Source organism: Pectinophora gossypiella, chromosome 3 (assembly GCF_024362695.1).
Source record: "Pectinophora gossypiella chromosome 3, ilPecGoss1.1, whole genome shotgun sequence".
Taxonomy (NCBI): domain Eukaryota; kingdom Metazoa; phylum Arthropoda; class Insecta; order Lepidoptera; family Gelechiidae; genus Pectinophora; species Pectinophora gossypiella.
In genome coordinates, this window is record NC_065406.1 from 9,549,105 (window position 1) to 9,566,866 (window position 17,762).

Below are 17,762 nucleotides of genomic sequence, written 5' to 3' on the forward strand. Positions count from 1 at the left end.
GCAAATGTCAAATTACAATATTGCTTTTATAGATGAATTGTTTTGATGTGGCCTTTTTAACCCCCAGTACTTGCTTGGTACAAGCATGAAGACCATGTAGTTAGGAACTGTTATGGGAAACTTAAACGTGATTTGTGGTAGATTATTCATGTGGGACATATACTACTTTCTTGGAAAAATATGATCGTTATCACCCGGTGAAAATTATGTCAATAAGTATAGCATGTTGGGCCCGGTGGGAGCGAGTCTCGGACGTCTCTCGTCTAAGGGGATTGATTACGTTTGAAAAGTGGTCCCGAGTGGACTGATAGGGATAAGGGCTGATAGGGATACGGGTTGATAGGGATAAGGGTTGATAGGGATCATGGTTGAAAGAGATAAGGGCTTATAGGGATGAGGGCTGATAGGGATATGGGTTGATAGGGATAAGGGTTGATACGGATAAGGGCTGAAAGAGGGAAATCGTCGGTCACACCTCGCCGGTGGGGTCTCGGAGTCGGGGTGCAGAAATAATGACTTATCATGCAAATAAAAGAACGTAACATGCTTGTATGGAAGATATAACATGTGTGGCTAAATAGCGACGTGAATTGTGAGAAAAGATAAGGCACGAGATTCAATGTTGAGTTGTCAGGAAAAGTTCTTGAGATTGTATTAAGATTTGGTGTGTTATTGTTTTTAACGTTAGGTAGCGTTAAATACCTATTCGCAATATTCTTAGGTATGCAAACGTTATTATATTGACTAACAGTTTAATTATGTTTATATATAGGTATTAAAAACCTAAGCTTGCCGTGGTTTGCTTGTTATAGAGCCATTAACGTACATAACTATACGTGTATGTGTACACATTCCAGTATGTAATTACATATCTACTAATACTGTCGTGTTATTAATCGAAGATATTATGTAATTTATAGTGAATTTAAACAAGTCCAACCCGCAGTGGAGCAGCGGTTGATTGAGAGGAGGCTTATGCCCGGCAGGGGAACGTATCCAGGCTGTTTATGTTATTTAAACAAGTCACTTCTTTTTTCTTTTTGAATTTTTGGCCTGGTTACAAAGACCTTTAGGCCAACAAGTCACTTCTCCAAGAAAACGGAGTCAAGAGTTCTGCAGACACTTTCGGATGTTTTTGGTCTAACTAAAAAGTACTATACTAAGTAATGTAACGTTTGTCTGTTTTTTTTTCTCGTTTCTTTTGATGGTAAATTCGAAGAGGAATGCAGTTCCGTAGTATCGTAGTGTGAGAAAATACAAACTGAAAATAAAGCAGCGCCATCTACCGATCACTCAATACAACCACATTTCAACCACCTACTGTATGAGAGCTATGTTTCGAGATGACCAATAGGTTCGCAGTACCTCATTCTTGCTAAAGGTGGCAGTGCCTGGCGCGGTAGATATCTCGAAGACAGCTGGCACCCTGGCCGGGATGAGCCGCGTAGGCTCCCCGCCGCCTCCGCCCGCGGGGCCCGCCATCACCTCGACCGTCCACGGAGATCCTGAAACAATCATTGCTTTTATTAACACATATATTATTAGTAGCAGTTTTAAAATGCCTATTTTACATATTAGGAAGGACATGTTCAGGCCTTGAAAGAAGCCATAACCATAATGACTGATTGTAAATGTATGTTACGTGATCATTTGGGATTGTTTTCCTCCAGGCCTTGCGTTAATGAAAGCGATGCATCGCCTAGGTACCCTAAAAGTGGTCTAGACATTTATAATTGTTCATTTTTCTTATTTTACACATAAGAAGCTATAAGTAAGTATACAAACAAAGGACTATACAAGTGCAACAAAAGGTGGACTTATCTCTAAGAGAGATCTCCCTCTTGACAGGAAAATACGTCCGGTAAGATTGTCTGAAAGTGACTGCTACTTAGCAAAAGGACACGTATTTTTCTTGTATTTTCCGTGTATTGTCTTGTAAACTTAATATTATATTTTTATTTGTAAGCTATCACGTATATTTTATATGCATAATGCGTGTGTTCTGTTAGGTACACCAGCAGGGTTGGGATTGCATAATGCATTATAACTTAGGACTCCTAATTCCTTTCCTAAGGAGTCCAATAAAAGGGCTGCAAGATATCTTTCGATGAATTGTTACCTAAATAGGCAGTATGAATGAGTATGAGTACGGATATCAGAAATCAGAATCATTTATTCAACGTAATTAGGTATCATAGATAAACTTGTTAAAGGTCAATTTAACATTTTTGATTCTACGTCATTTCGCTAGGTGTTATGTTATGGCTGAGAAGATCAATCAATCAATAATTTTTAGGGTGAGAAGAGAGCTAGATTCAAAACGCATACACACATACACGCCTATTTCCCACCGGGGTAAGCAGAAAGTATCCACTTGCTTCGATCCTACGACACTAATTCTCTTGCTTCCTCCACATGCATCAATTGTTTCATACACGCATGCCGGTTCAGAGTACTAAACTGAAACCTAACACGTTTTCGCCGCCATCTAGTGCTTAAATTCGTGTAATCGACTGTGGCTTGAATATTTAGGGGCTGCAGACGACAACTCTGCTCCGGTCTATAATTCGGTTTGCCTTGGGCAAATTTGATCGAAGTTTCAGAAAATATTTGAACAATCGTTTAAACTGTTTAACCAAAGCGGAAGCGAAGAATGATAGAATAATATTATTCTCTCCGCATCCCATCGCGACATTTACTGTTTTACTTTATGTTTGTTACTTTTTTTAAATGTAATCGGCCCAGTTACAATGTAGGTAAGTAGGCATCCACTTGTAAAATGTTACATACTGCGACCTATTGTTAAAGATGTGTGTTACAACATAAAAATTTCGCGATGGTGTCAACGTAACATAGGCATACCTAATGAAAAACATACTAAAACAGCAATACAGAGGCAATAGTAATTTGCCTAAAACTTGCAGCTACTTTTAATAAGTACTTTAAAATGTTAGATAGAAAAGAATCGATCGGCCTTAAATCGACAAATACTCACTGTGCTAATAATGAACGTCACAACGCTAGCCTACGTTCTTTGACAGATCTAATTTTTAGCGCGCTGGTGCTAATTCCTGTAAACACCATCTAATTTTATTTTAAGTTATATCTGTCATTTTCCTATCCGCCGAAAAGGAAAGGGACGGGTAATCGACAAGCATAAAATTTATGGAACACACGTCAATTTTAAGCACAAATCTAAAACAGCCGTCTAAAAATTTTACACCAGTCAATAACCCGACACAGTTAAGTAGACAGCACGTCAAACGGATTGCATACCAGCGACGTACCGTTTGATTCGCCCGGGTTATTCATTCATTTACTCATTCTTCCTAAAATTAAGAGCTGTGAATCATCCGTCCCTTTCCTTTTCGACGGATATGAAAATGACGGATATAACTTAAAATAAAATTAGGCGGTGTCTGCAGGAATCGGGGCCATTGACACTATTGTAAAATGTTACCTTATTGAAATATAATCACTTATTATACTGAACTGGTCATTCTATTTAATAATACTTAGATACTTCCCTGTTAAGGCAAATATGATGAACTGAATTTTGATGCTAATTTACCACTCTACACGGAAATGATTTCCTAAGACACATTAAATCGAAAATCGGGTTTTCAAGTAGGTACCATGCATTTACCGTCTTTAGTGGGACAGGTATTCAAATCAGTACCTACGCGTGAGTAAACGCCTAAGACTAGATCAGAACCGGTATAAAATAATTAGTGCGGTAATGTTCGCATTGCGTAAATCCAGGCTAACTTTGACGATCAATCAGCGAGGGAAATAGCTCATAATGACATACCACAACTTGCTGCGATTGTAAATATAGTTTATGTGATAATCGCATGCAGATTGTTCAGACTTTTTAGTTGAATTTTTCGTAATAGATCACTGAAAATAGACGTATTTTGGACTCAAATTTACTCTTTAGATACTTTGTTTAATTAAAAGTTTTAAAGAATGGAAATGATTCCACGAATATTTTACCATTTTACAAACCTAACGATTGAACTTTTTAGTAAGTAATTATCCACGAAACTCGTTTAGGCACTGTAACAAAGTGTAATGTAAGGAACAATTTTATAAAAATCATAATTACACTCTTTCGCAACAAGTCTTTTAACAGGCGGAGAACAAAAAGTTTATATAAAAGTAACAATTCGGCACGGTGCGGAATATTTCTCAAACTTTCTAAGTGTTTCTCCAAATGGTTTATGTTATACGATGACCAATCACTTTTATTTCTGTCATCACTTTACGGTTAGTGTTTCTTATGTCGTTATATCTTTTTTACTAAGTACTTATAGTCGCTAATAGTCTGTTAAGTTTTATTGCATTTCTTTACAAGTTATTTTACTTTATGGTCGTTATTAAATTAAAAAAAGAATAGCGCTCAAGAAGCGGGCGTGTTGCTACTAATATTATGTACTTAGTTTTGTTTCTTTGTTTTGCATAAACATGATTTATTGCGTGAAAGTAAACAGAATTATAACCATTATGTTCGCAATTGCATTCGCATGTTTTTTTTATATAAAACAAATTTACATGTTTCATTGGTGACCATGCCTTCCAGGGCTCGTGCAATTAACACATCTATTCGTGTACCATGGGGATTTTACGACCATTTTCAGTCCTTAATGGCAACAGCGGCCATCGATACGTGAAAATATTAATTAAAAATACAGGCTAAAACAGGCCAACAGAATTGGTTACGAAACTTCGCGACGGGTAACGATCGAGGTCGTTTGATTACTCGCAGAATTGACCCACTAACGTTATTTTCGGATATTGTACATTCAAATGCAGTGTCTCGAGTAACGCTTTTGAATGGAACAATAATGATTCTTTTTACAAAAAGTCTTTTATAAAAAATGTCGTACAACTGCTTTGTCAGGTACATTGAAGTCTGTGCTTTTTATTTTTTATCGATTACAATCTAAATAATGGCCAGTGTTGATGCGGCGTAAGGTGGAACATGCCTTAACCTAGGCGATGCCTTAATTATATAAATAATGAAAAGGCAAATCAAATATTCGGGTTGTACCGTTAATATTAATGATGATGATACTTATCTTTGCCCAACACATTTTGAAAGCTAAAATAAATTTCATATCATCTTCAGACATTAACAATGTAGAAAGTTTGATTTTTCGATGTATTACAAGTCCTTTGTCCATGAACTTAAGAATATCAAGTAATTTTAGTTGCAAATATATTACCTATGTAGCTTCATAGATAAAGTTATCTACTTAGATAATGTTGCGATAAGTTTAACCATAATCATTTGTAACAACGTTCATTCTGAATAACTAGGTACCTACAGAACAAGAAAATTGATCATCTTGAAAACCCATCATCATATCTGATGTCCGACCATACTCGTAAAATACCTATTTGTATGTTTATCGAAGCTATAAAACGGACAACACAAACTAGAACGAGGAATAAATATACACGTAACCAGTGCAGCAGGTGAAAATACCTTAAAATATCACAGGTAACCACGGAACGGTATAACGCCAATCCACTGTCAACCTAAACACCTTTTACATACAATTTGAATTGAAGTGAAAGATTGATAAGGTTTTGCCGACGATTTCGCCGTAAAAAGCATTTAATCAAATGTAGTCTTTGAATTTACACGCGTACACCTATGTTTTTCATATAAAATCTAGATATGTAGATAACGTAAAACTGAACAAACCTTTTTGAAACTATCAAGTTGATATGTTTTGATATATATAATATATTGACTCTATTATGTTTTGTACTGTCCGAATAGCCGCCTAGTGCTAACCTTCATTAAACTAACCGCCTTTCTCCATAACTCTATAATATGTATAGTTATTCTAGCATTCAGCTATATGTATACTACATACAAAAACTCACACATATTTCTCATCAGGGTTAATAGAGACTATGGAATTCCATTTGTTTAACACAATTCTTTTGCTTCTATAATATGTATAACATTTTACACACGAAAAAATTTACATTTGCGCATATAAAAATAAGTTCGCAATGCAAACAAATGTCAAATAGCAATATTGCTTTCTCTTAGATGAATTGTTTCGATGTGGCCGTGACCCCTCTAATAGTTTGAATTAATAATTAGTTTTAAAAACCAACAGAACTTTGTACCATGGCATCGCTACGTTTTATTCGGTCCCGGAATTTTCATTAGCAACATAAATTGTTTTAAGAAGCCGCTTTCATAGCATTTTAAGAAGTAATCGCCCGAATATCACTTGACATAGGTAGCTTTTTTTTTGACGTGACTTATTGTAGATTTGCCGCAGATGGCATTAACTACTTGGGGAGCGCTGAAGGCTCACCCGGTACAACGTTTAAGACAACCAGCCTGTTGGGCGCGAACCTCGGCTCAGGGTGTCTTCTGAGAGGAAAAATATTTGAAAGAATTAATCGACCCTAGCGGGTCGATAGCGATAAACGCTGAATGAGGGAAATCGTCGACGCCGGCGGGGTCGGTATCGGGGTCCTGAAGTGTTTGGTGTCGCGAGCTGATTGGCTGCCTCTATGGCTAGGGACATAGGTAGCAATTACACTACGTCATATGGTTTTTGACGTTTGATAATTCAGTTACGATTTCATTATATAGGTTTCTTATCTTAATGATTCCTTTATAAATTTACTTTAACACAGCATAGGTGTACTCGGTGTCGGGTACTTGATATACTCGTTATATATATCGAGTATTTGGCTTGGTTAACGTCTGTGGTATGTCGCAGGTATGCGTACCACCCTCGGTCAGTCCTACTGGTTTGTACGTAACGGTGCAACGGACGACATGTAGTTGCTACAGGTAATGCAATTAATACAAGTAACGAGCTGCTATATATACCGTGAGGGTATATTTGCATGGTTTTGCTGTGACGCTCCGACATTGAGAGAGTTGTATCAGTAAAGGTGCGATTTACAACACATTCAGAAGAGTATATCCAGTGTTTTATAAAGGATAAAATATATTTATTTACGGAAAAATGATTGGAAATTATTGTTTTTAAAACGTCTTTATACCCATTCCGGTACTATGAGCCGTGGTAGCCCAGTTATGAGCCATGGTACCCCAGTTGGTAGATCGCTTCCTCTCAGTTTGAGGTCGCAGGTTCGAATCCAGCACAGGCCTAAACCAATGATTGTCGGATTTGTTTTGGAATTCATGTTTGATTCATGTTTTGGGCTAATTTTCCCTTCGTGGGTTGGAAGGTCAGACAGGCAGTCTTCAGGATAGGTAAGCGCGCTTAGTGAAAAACGGGATAATGCTAGGGAGATGATGATGAGTTAGGTGGACTCGAAGTCGCTCTATCATTTTAGTAATCACATAATGAAAGAAAATTAGGTACTTACCTACCTATAGTATTTTGACCTATTCGGTAACATGGTTAATATGTAGCATGTTTTTGCTCATTAACGAGAACAACTTATTAACAAGTAAGTAGCTATATTAGTGTAAGGATAATTCCTCTTAGCAACGAAGAAACTGCAAGCAAAAAAGTTGTAATTCAAGTGCTTACTCTCGTAATTGGTCATATATCTTTAAAAATATATTTCCTGTTGATTGTATTATTTCTCTACTGCACTATAGGCCCTTTAGTAAGTAGTTTTCGAAACCTGGTGGGGACATATCACAAAAATCGCTTTGTGGTCCTTAGTTTGGTTAGGACATTAAAGGCTGATCATCTGATTGTCCGAAAGTAAGATGATCGCTGCTTCGGAAGGCACTTTAAGCCGTTGGTTCCGGGTACTACTTACTGATATAAAATAATTGAAAGAAAGAAAGAAATGTTTATTATAAAGGGATACCACAGTAACAAATACAAAAGAATACACGGAATAACACATAACTTACAATCAAAACTCGCAAGAAAAACAATAATTTCAATTGCAATTGCGCAATTGTTACATGACCTACGTCTGGGGCCTTTCGCGCCTCAATAATAACTCTGAAACCAGGGTAGATGAGGTTGGTAATTCACCAAACAACCCACACGATAGTAGAAGAAGTAGACAGCCTAACATGAACTAAGTAGGTACTTACTATAGTATTTGTAGCAATGGTGGTGGTATGTAGGTATTCTACTATCAGTTTACCGTTAATAGGTTAAACATAAACATTAAACACCTTACTTGGCGTTAAAACACAATATAAGAGGTGTGGTAAAAGGTTTAGAATCTCGATCGTTATGCGGGTTGGACGTGATGACTGGATAGAGAACTATCTTTATTCATTTATGTAACAATACATTCATAATAGGCAAACATATCGTCACTGGAAAGGCAAAATTACGTAAGCGCCAAAAGGCCATTTCGAGAAAAAGCCGTTTAAAGTTTCATTTTTTCGTTTTTTTATCATAACTTTTTACCCAATTATCCAATTTAGATGATGTCAATGTAAGGTTACATTGTTTTTCAATTGTCTATGTCCAGCAATACATATCATAACAGTTGGATTGCTATTTTAGGATATAGTGGCGCTTACGTAAAAATGACTTCAGTTTACAGTAAAGCAAATTTACTTAACCGCCATCTGGTTAAAATATTATTTGGAAGCAAAATTACTTACAGCTCTTACGACAATGCATACGAGAACGACAATATTTCTTTAAATATAATAATACTGTAATGTTAGCGAAGTAAAAGTTACTGTAACGATTTTTACACATCTGCTTTCATTATGTAAAAATTGCGTAAAAAGTGATCGATTGATTATGTCAGTTCACCAAAGATTCTTTAAAGTAAGTTTTTGTAATATCTTACATGGGTAAAAAGACGTAAGAGACAAATAATTATTCTTAATACCTCCTTAAATTACTTATTACTTCAATTGATTTATAAAAATAGCTATTAAAATACTGAAGTGCCAGAAATAAAGTTTCATAAAATATAAATAATAGCGTACAACCCGTTATCTGTTTGTAAAAGTTTCTTTTTAACACTTTCAAAGACAGAACGTATACCGACGTTCTGATTCCAAGGTACTTCCTACTTATTATGAACCACCAATGACCCATGGTCTCTGTCCGTGAAAGGGTTAAACGGTTTTATTTAGCTAAACCCGTACGGTATTTATTTGTATCAAAATTAGAAATTGCAATTTAAGTACCTTCCTGTTGTCAGATTGATCTGAAATTTGGTACACACCTTTAATTCCGATGTCAGTACAATATAATAAAATCAATAACATTATAAATCTAAGATGGCAGCCGGTACATAATGGGGGATTACATATTTTTCAAACCCCCTCAATATGGGTATCAAATGTAATAGCTACACAAGTAGAATACTGTGATTATGTCAAAATTTAAAATCCAAGATGGCCGCCGTTCCAAAATAGCGGACTAGGTACATATTTTTCCACAACCCCCTCAATATGGGTATCAAATGATAGGACTACACTAGTAAAATACTGTCATTATGTCAAAATTTCAAATCCAAGATGGACGATATTACAAAATGACTGAAAGAAGGATGTTGCCCTTAATTTTGTCATTGGCATCCACCGTTCATAATATGCAGGGCAGCACAGTGGATCGCTGGGTAATGATGCCGCCGACGAACTGGCAAGGAGAGGATCAGACACCAGGGTATATGGACCCGAACCAATCCTGCCGATACCTTTCAGTCAGTTACGCTCGTGGCTACGGGACCATACCCAGCAACTACACAACGACAGATGGGCACAGCTGCCCACATGCAGACAGTCGAAGGATATCATGCCTATGATATCCAATTCACTCGCCGACTGCTTCGCTTAAACCGCAATGACCTCCGAATAGTAGTGGGCAGTATAACGGGTCACTGCCCACTCAACAAGCACCTATTTAACTTAGGAATAACGGACAGCCCACTTTGCAGAGGCTGTCTGGACGCAGAAGAACCTGCCCCCCCATGTAATCCTGGAATGCACGGGATTGTCAGCACAACGGGTAAAAATCCTCAAAGGAATGGGGTCTCTCCGCGAAACCTGTGAAATCCCCAGGAGGCTTCTGAGCTTCTGGAAGGAGATAGGTTGGCTTACGTAGTCAACAATTACACGCATAATGGGCCACCTTAGAGTCTAAATGCGGAAAACAGAGCCCACTAACATAACATATGCAGGGCAGCACAGTCGACCATGCAGTAGTATATTTGGGCTCAAAATTGTTTGAATTAGGACAAGCATACGTGCCTCTAAGTCAAGTCAAGTCTCTGGAAGGGTCAAGTCTTTTTAATTCCTCAATATTTTTTTAATTCCTCAATAATTCCCCTTATTGTTTTTCAAAGTATTTACCACGAAGTTTAATACACTTTTCCATTCGCTCGAACCAGGTATTATTTAACATTTATTCCACTCCAAAGTAGAGGTGTTCAAAATGGCTGACTTGAAAGCGTTGGCCGCTTCTTCACCGCACTGGAACCTTTGACCGCGAAGAGTTTCTTTTTTAATTTTATGAAATGTAAAGAAATCATTGGAGCTTAGGTCAGGACTGTATGGAGGATGGTCAAGAATTTCTACGTTTTCCTGCTTCAAATAATCGTTTGACGAGCGGTGTGTGAGCTTGCGTTGTCATGGTGCAGCATACTGCACCCCTGCGCATCATCATGCGTCGCTTTGGGTTAGATTTTCGAAGTTCGGCGATGTCTTGTGGTAAACAAATTGAGGTATACCAATCCGCATTAACCGTCCAACGATCTTCAAGTGCAATTGTCGCAACATGACCGATTTTCTCCACGAAGGTAGCCACCATCTTCTTTGAAGTGCTTCGAGAGCGAACAACTTTAGTCGGCTTTGACTCGTTTTGGAAGACCCAAACTGTGGATTGTTGTTTGGAATCAGGATAATAGCATAAATCCAAGATTCGTCACCACTGATGATGTGGTACACGTGATTTGACTCTCCTCGGCTGAACCTTGAAGAGTTTTCTTACACCATCTGACGCGGGCTACCTTATGATCGTCAGAAAATGCGGGATGTAACGGCAAACTAGTTTCCTCAGACCAAGTGCGTCATGCAATATCGTTTAAATGGTTGTCCCTGAAATGCCTAATAAAGACAACTAATCCTCAAAAATCGTCATGTGACATACCGAGAATAGAGATTCATTTTCGGACGTGACCTGACAGATTCAAACCAACGCTGTGACTAAGCAATTGCATTAATCCTAATGCTTTCAATTGTTTTGATATTCGAAATTCCAACAAATTTGAATTTTGAGTTCTCAATTCAAAATTGGCGCTAAATATGCAAATGACAGAACTTAAAAAGTATAACAAAGTCGCTTTTTCTGTCCCTATATCCCTATGTACGCTTAAATCTTTAAAATTGCGCAACGGATTTTGATGCAATTTTCTTTAATAGATAGAGTGATTCAAGAGGAAAGTTTATAGGTATGTATAATAACATCCAATAAATAGTGTAGAAATACTGTTATTTTTGAGGATTTTAATGTGAATATGTCGTAAATAATTTCATTTTTCCTCAGCATTGCACTCGAGCAAAGCCGGGTGGGTCGCTAATAAATTATAAAATCAATTCTAAAATAGTTTTACTTTTAGATCTATTGTTAAAAAAATAACTTCCTGGGAAACTTACTGCTAGCCCACAAACTTGCTTAATAACAGCATAAAAATGCGAAGGCAAATTTACGTACACGCCTTACTTATTCTAAATACTGTAAGTCAAAATTACTTATTCGCCATTCACTGCATAAACATGCTAAGACATTTTCTTCTTATACGCCTTACTTATTTTAAAAGCTGTAAATAAAAATGACTTATAAATAGTCTATTTTTTATTTTCAGTAGTTCAAAATTACTAATAAAATGATACTTTTCAAACTAAAGAATGCCAAATTTACTTAAAGTTAATATGTAGTTATTATATAGGAACACAATATTACTTATACACCAGTCACGAAAAAAACACCAAAATCTTGTCGTTTAAGAAACTGGAATTGAAAAAAGTCAACTATTTTTAAATTTACGTAAGCGCCAAAAAAGTGCTCGTATCGCAATGCTACCCAGACAGATCGACGCAGAATGAAACGCTGATTCCGAATATATAAAAAACCCAAAATACCTATTTTGGCGCTTACGTAATTTTGCCTTTCCAGTGACGATATAATGAATAAGATTTGAAATTACACTATTTATTTGATGCAGTCCAAAATAACCTGGAACCTGACAGAGGGCAGCAGTAACTGTCAGTATAATTTAGAGGCGGAGGACAGGAGTTCTTGTACGGCTTTGAAATAGACTACTCTGGGCGCCTTCCCACTCGCGTCAGACAGAGTCTGCGGGGAAGAAGGCAAAAGGGAAACCACTGCCCTATTTTTCTCTAAAAAGTAACATGGAGAATGCTATACCTACAAGAAGCGTGGGTCATAAATTAGTGATGCGTCCAAATTATTCTATTTACATCGAACATGGATATCAAGATTATATTAACTTTTCAATTCTATAATTATTATAATAATATTACATAAAATGAATACCTAGCTGTCGAGATTAAAATATAGTTAAGTATTAGTCGGATATTATTAACATAAATTATAAAGAGAAGGCCTACCGCATATAACGGTGGTCGGTTGCTCCAAAAAGTTAAGTAAATATATTAAAGAAAACCGTTTGTATTAATCCGAATGTCATTTCAAACTATTTGTATTCATAAACTTTCTTAAAGATACGCCAACAGGTGTGGGAAGATCTTGAAGAATGAAGACAGATATTGCATTTAATGCAGGAATATACGTAATATATAATTAAGTACTTACAATGAAATATAACAACTTTATACCCCTATTGGTGTCGGCAGTGACCAGGACACAACTACCAAATAGATATGATTGCAACAAAATGTATCACTGTCTTATCGATGTGTAAAACTTATATGGGTTCGTACTCTATATAATATATTTTTTATAAAGTTATGCAAAGTGCGAACGGACCGTTTCTCAGACTTTAATCAATATATTGTAACTAAATCGCACTATACAGAATCTTGTGGCTATTCACTACTTTCTTTAACTCTATATGTGTCTTTCGAAAACCAAATCTTTCGACCGGTTTTAGGGAATTCGATTTAAAAATCCCATACAGCACAATATTAATGAAATTTCTACTTCGTGACTGTTCGACGAGGTAACGGTATGGTGGAGTAAGTAATAACTACGTTGGCCACTCTATAACTGATGGGCTTGTAAAGCCTACCTTTGTGGGAAACCATTGGAAATTCAACGTGGCTACGAGTTATGATTAATTACACCATGTTACTAGCTTTGTAACTGTCATGTACATTGTATAATATTATATCGTTTCGATCTTCTAATAGCGTATGAAATATTTGTGTTAAATTATTAGTTGTCTAACTTAGTTAATAGTAAGTAGCTGATTTTATTTTTGTTTTTATAGCACTTACCAGTGCTTAGGGAAACTCACAAAGAGGAAATTTAAATCGAAAAAAATGCTGTCTCAGATGGGACAAGTCCCATGCGGGTTCAAGAACCCCAGGTCTTTTCAAGCCGGGGCGACCATGTTAACCATTACACCACCGGGGGCCTGTTTAATAAAACTTACAATTGTAAATTACAACGACAATTTGGTGTTCATTACGTAGCTAATTTGAAACTGCAAAATATTTGTGATCACACACTCCGCAATGTACATCAAATTGTCATTGTAATTTACAATTGTAAGTTTTATTAAACAGGCCTCGGGTCTTCCTCCTGTCCATGCGGATTGACAAGAGCTGCGGGTTCAAGGTCCGTCCGATTCAAATTTTCTCTTTGTTAATAGTATCTGTTAAAAGCTGTCTCTTAAAAGCTTGTGGCCTCGTCTACCCCAATAAGGATTATGCGCAGGAGTCCTTCGATACGAGTAGTGTGTGAGTTTAGGAGGAAACGGTTAAGCTTGCTTTGTTTTCTGTTTACATAGTGAATAATAAAAGTAACCATTCTATAAATAAATAGCTAAGTACTTACGCGTTTTCTAACTCATCATGTTGAGTAATTATTTATTACAAGAAAGTATAATTACCCAATTTGTATTTTACGAGTCTTACCTTATAAGTAAGAGCGGCAATAAAAAGTTTATGTGTTCAAATTTCTCCAAGTCGACCCTATAAGACTCTAGAGGTTTGTGGTTGTAAATCAAATTAAAACGGTTGCTATGAGAAACCTGTTGGAGCGTAGTAATAAAATCTACATAACAGTACGATATGCCACCAAATGCCTCTCTGCTGTTTAGTGGTGTTTTTAACTCGTGTTAAGTTTGTATTGTTGGTAGAGACCATCATTTCTAACAGCTAAGGTTATGCAATTGAAAGCAACTAATATTATTTGAGCTCATACCATACCCACTAGCAAGTTGTAGTTTTACAATAATTTAATTGTCCAAAAAGTAAAATGATCCGTGCTGCGGAAGGCACGTTAAGCCGTTGGTACCGGTTACTGCTTACTGATGTAAGTAAGTAGTCGTTACATGAGCCATGTCAGGGGCCTTTGGCGGCTCAATAGTAACCAGGGTTGATGTGGTTGGTACTCCACATCATAACCCACACGATAGAAGAAGATTTAATTGTCTCTATTTTAAAAACTCTTAATCAAGTTTTTAACTTACTTATTTTTTGTATGCCCACCCTGATAGATATTATAACCGTGAGTGATGTTGTTTGTGCGTAAAATACACTGGTAGTATTTAACACATAGCATAGTATCACTCCTATATCCCCGAAGGGGTAGGCAGAGGTGTATAGTATATACACCGACTCATCTCAGCTTCGAGACTGCCCTCAAGGTCATATAAAAACAGGGAGTTGAGCGTCATTTTGAGGGCAGTCTCAGTTGAGATTAGGTTATTAATACCACACTTAGAAGTCGAATTCTGAATCAGATTTTTTTCGATTTGAGATTGTATTTGATTTGAATTGAATTCAGTAGTTTAGAGCTCGAGACGGGATTCAACCTGTTGACTATACAATGTAAGTCACGCGTTCTCCGAACTGGACTATCGCGTCTCGATAGTGTTATTTTAATTACACCTGGGGCCTGTTTAATAAAACCTACAATTGTAAATTACAATGACAATTTGATGTACATTGCGGAGTGTGTGATCACAAATATTTTGCAGCTTCAAATTAGCTACGTAATGAACACCAAATTGTCGTTGTAATTTACAATTGTAAGTTTTATTAAACAGGCCCCTGCGCGGGACCTCGCGAGTGGCGGGTTCGGCGGCTGAGTTAGCGGCTAAGCTCAAGCATGCCAAGTACGCGGAACTGAAAACTGCATACATGTTTGTGTCCGTGGCTTTTGAGACTGCAGGTCCTTGGGGTAGCGAGGCGAGGGAATTGATCAGGGAGATCGGCCGGAGACTCAAAGTCAGAGGGGTCCCTAGGTCTGCGTCTTACCTGGTCCAACGCCTGTCAGTGGCTGTGCAACGGGGCAATGCCGCTAGTGTAATGGGTTCGTTTGGACCAGGTCAGAATCAGAACACTTAAACGCGTAGTTGGACGTGACGAAGTTACGTATGTTTCTGATTATGTGACAGATTGTATTATTATAATAAAATTGTGAATTTTTTAATTCATAATTGTATTATGTTAACAATAAGTATGTCGAATAAACAAAAATTAATTTAAATTAAACTAAGACAAAAAAGAACTCAAAATTAAATAAATTATGTACAATTAACATTACTATATTTTATTCAAGGAAGGAGGGAAATGTGGACCAAAAGTTATTGCAAAACATATTGCCATATAATATCCGTTGAATAAACAGGTAGCTTGGAAATCGTTAAAAAACGGAAGGCATATCTTACGTGCTTACCTAGTATATCGAATTGGTTACAGAGGTGTTACGAAAGCTATCGAAATGAAAGTAAATTTGTTCTTCGGTTGGCTTCGAAATCATAAGCAGCGCTTGTAATCGGGTATAATCGTGGAGATCTTAGATTCCAAAGTAATTACCAGGTTATTAACGTGAGCATCGCGTAAGTGATGGCACAGCTTAATGCATATAGAGGCGGCACCGGGAGCGTATCGTGAGCCGGTTGTTATAAGATTAGTGACTACTTCATCATCATCAGCCTATTAACGTCCCCACTACGGCACGGGCCTTCCCTATAGATGAATAGGGAGATCGGGCCTTAAACCATCACGCGGGCCCAGTGCGGATTGATGGTTATTAACGACTGCTAATGCAGCCGGGACCAACGGCTTAACGTGATTTTCGAAGCACGGAGGAGCTCGAGATGAAAACTTTTTTTGTGGTCTTCCATCCTATGACCGGCCTTTGCGAAAGTTGCTTAACTTCAACAATCGCAGACCGAGCGCGTTAACCGCTGCGCCACCGAGCTCCTCAGTAGTGACTACTTAGAAGACAGGAATGCTTGTGAATAACCGTCTGGGTAGTATTAGACAGAAAACGATTGTTTTTCTATGAGACGCTCAAAAGACCACGTCAGAATAGGCTAGTTTCCAACTACTCAAATCAGTTACTTTTTACTAAACGTCTTTTTTTTTTGACGTGACTTATTGTAGGTTTGCCGCAGATGGCATTAACTACTTGGCCGGACAAATGGGGAGCGCTGAAGGCTCTCACCCGGTACAACGTTTAAGACAACAGGCCTGAGGGTGCCCAGTTGGGCGCGAACCTCGGCTCAGGGCGTCGTCTGAGAGGAAAAATATTTGAAAGAATTAATCGACCTTAGCGGGTCGATAGCGATAAGCGCTGAATGAGGGAAATCGTCGACCACGCCGGCGGGGTCGATATCGGGGCTCATTTTACTAAACGTCAAAACACTAAATTACTATGGAATTTGTATGAAAAAGCACACTGTGACATCATAGAGAACGTGATAAAATGTCGGATTTAGTGTTCTTGATTAAAATTCGTAAATAAGTTAAATAGAAAAAAAAGAAAATGTTTTTCGTTAGTTTTTGGTTCGGTTTTTGTTTAGTAAGTAAGTAATCAGAATTTCATAATTTATCTTGAACACGACTCAATTGGCGTTTCAAAGTGAAAGTAACTATTTTACCTACTGAATTTTAGAGTTTAAGTTTATTTGCGTCCGTTCGCAGGTAAATCATGTTTGGAGGAACAAACCAGAAGGCTGAGGTTTGTCTTTTGGTGTGTGTGTTTCTTCACCGATCGACAAAGGACCAGTGTGGTGGAGTCGGCGACATACCTACTTCGCTCTATGAAAGGAAACAGTAGTTTAACATATCTACTATCTACTCAGTCTGTGTCAACCAACTGCTGGGTATAGGCCTCCTTTCTTTCACGCCATCCTTTCCAGTCCTGTGCAAGTTTCATCCACTGCTTTCCGGCGTACCTCACAATGTCATCCGACCATCGGGCTGGTGGGCTGCCTCGACTTCTATGCCCACCTTGAGGTATCCAGTGAGAAACGACCCGTAAATTCTTTTCTACTTAAAAAAATATTAAAATATGCGCAAGAAATTACTTATACAAAAAGATCTTAACAGTTTAATTTACATAAGAGAAAAATAAACTCTTCATCGTTGTTTTATTAATAACTCGACGTCGATTGTAACTCTCAACTGCATATCTAAGATCTCAACGCTTGAAGAAGCTAATACCACGGGCTGGTGAATCATAATTTGCATTGTTATAACCTACGAGTACTTACTAACTAATGTGATAATAAATACATTTTGGGAGAGAATAAACAAAAAAAAATACTACTGCTCTTTGCGTTTCGTAAGAGAACCGTAAGGCGTAAAAAAATGT

General features: G+C 37.4%; 1 protein-coding gene across 1 annotated transcript in view; it reads right to left on the minus strand.

Annotated features, from left to right (window-relative positions):
- LOC126381788 (filamin-A) overlaps positions 1-17,762 on the minus strand; it is a 114,951-nt gene that overhangs the window by 26,818 nt on the left and 70,371 nt on the right. The window contains exon 21 of the mRNA XM_050031267.1: positions 1,366-1,505. Coding sequence (XP_049887224.1) covers positions 1,366-1,505 — 140 coding nt within the window. The remainder of the gene's footprint in view (positions 1-1,365; positions 1,506-17,762) is intronic.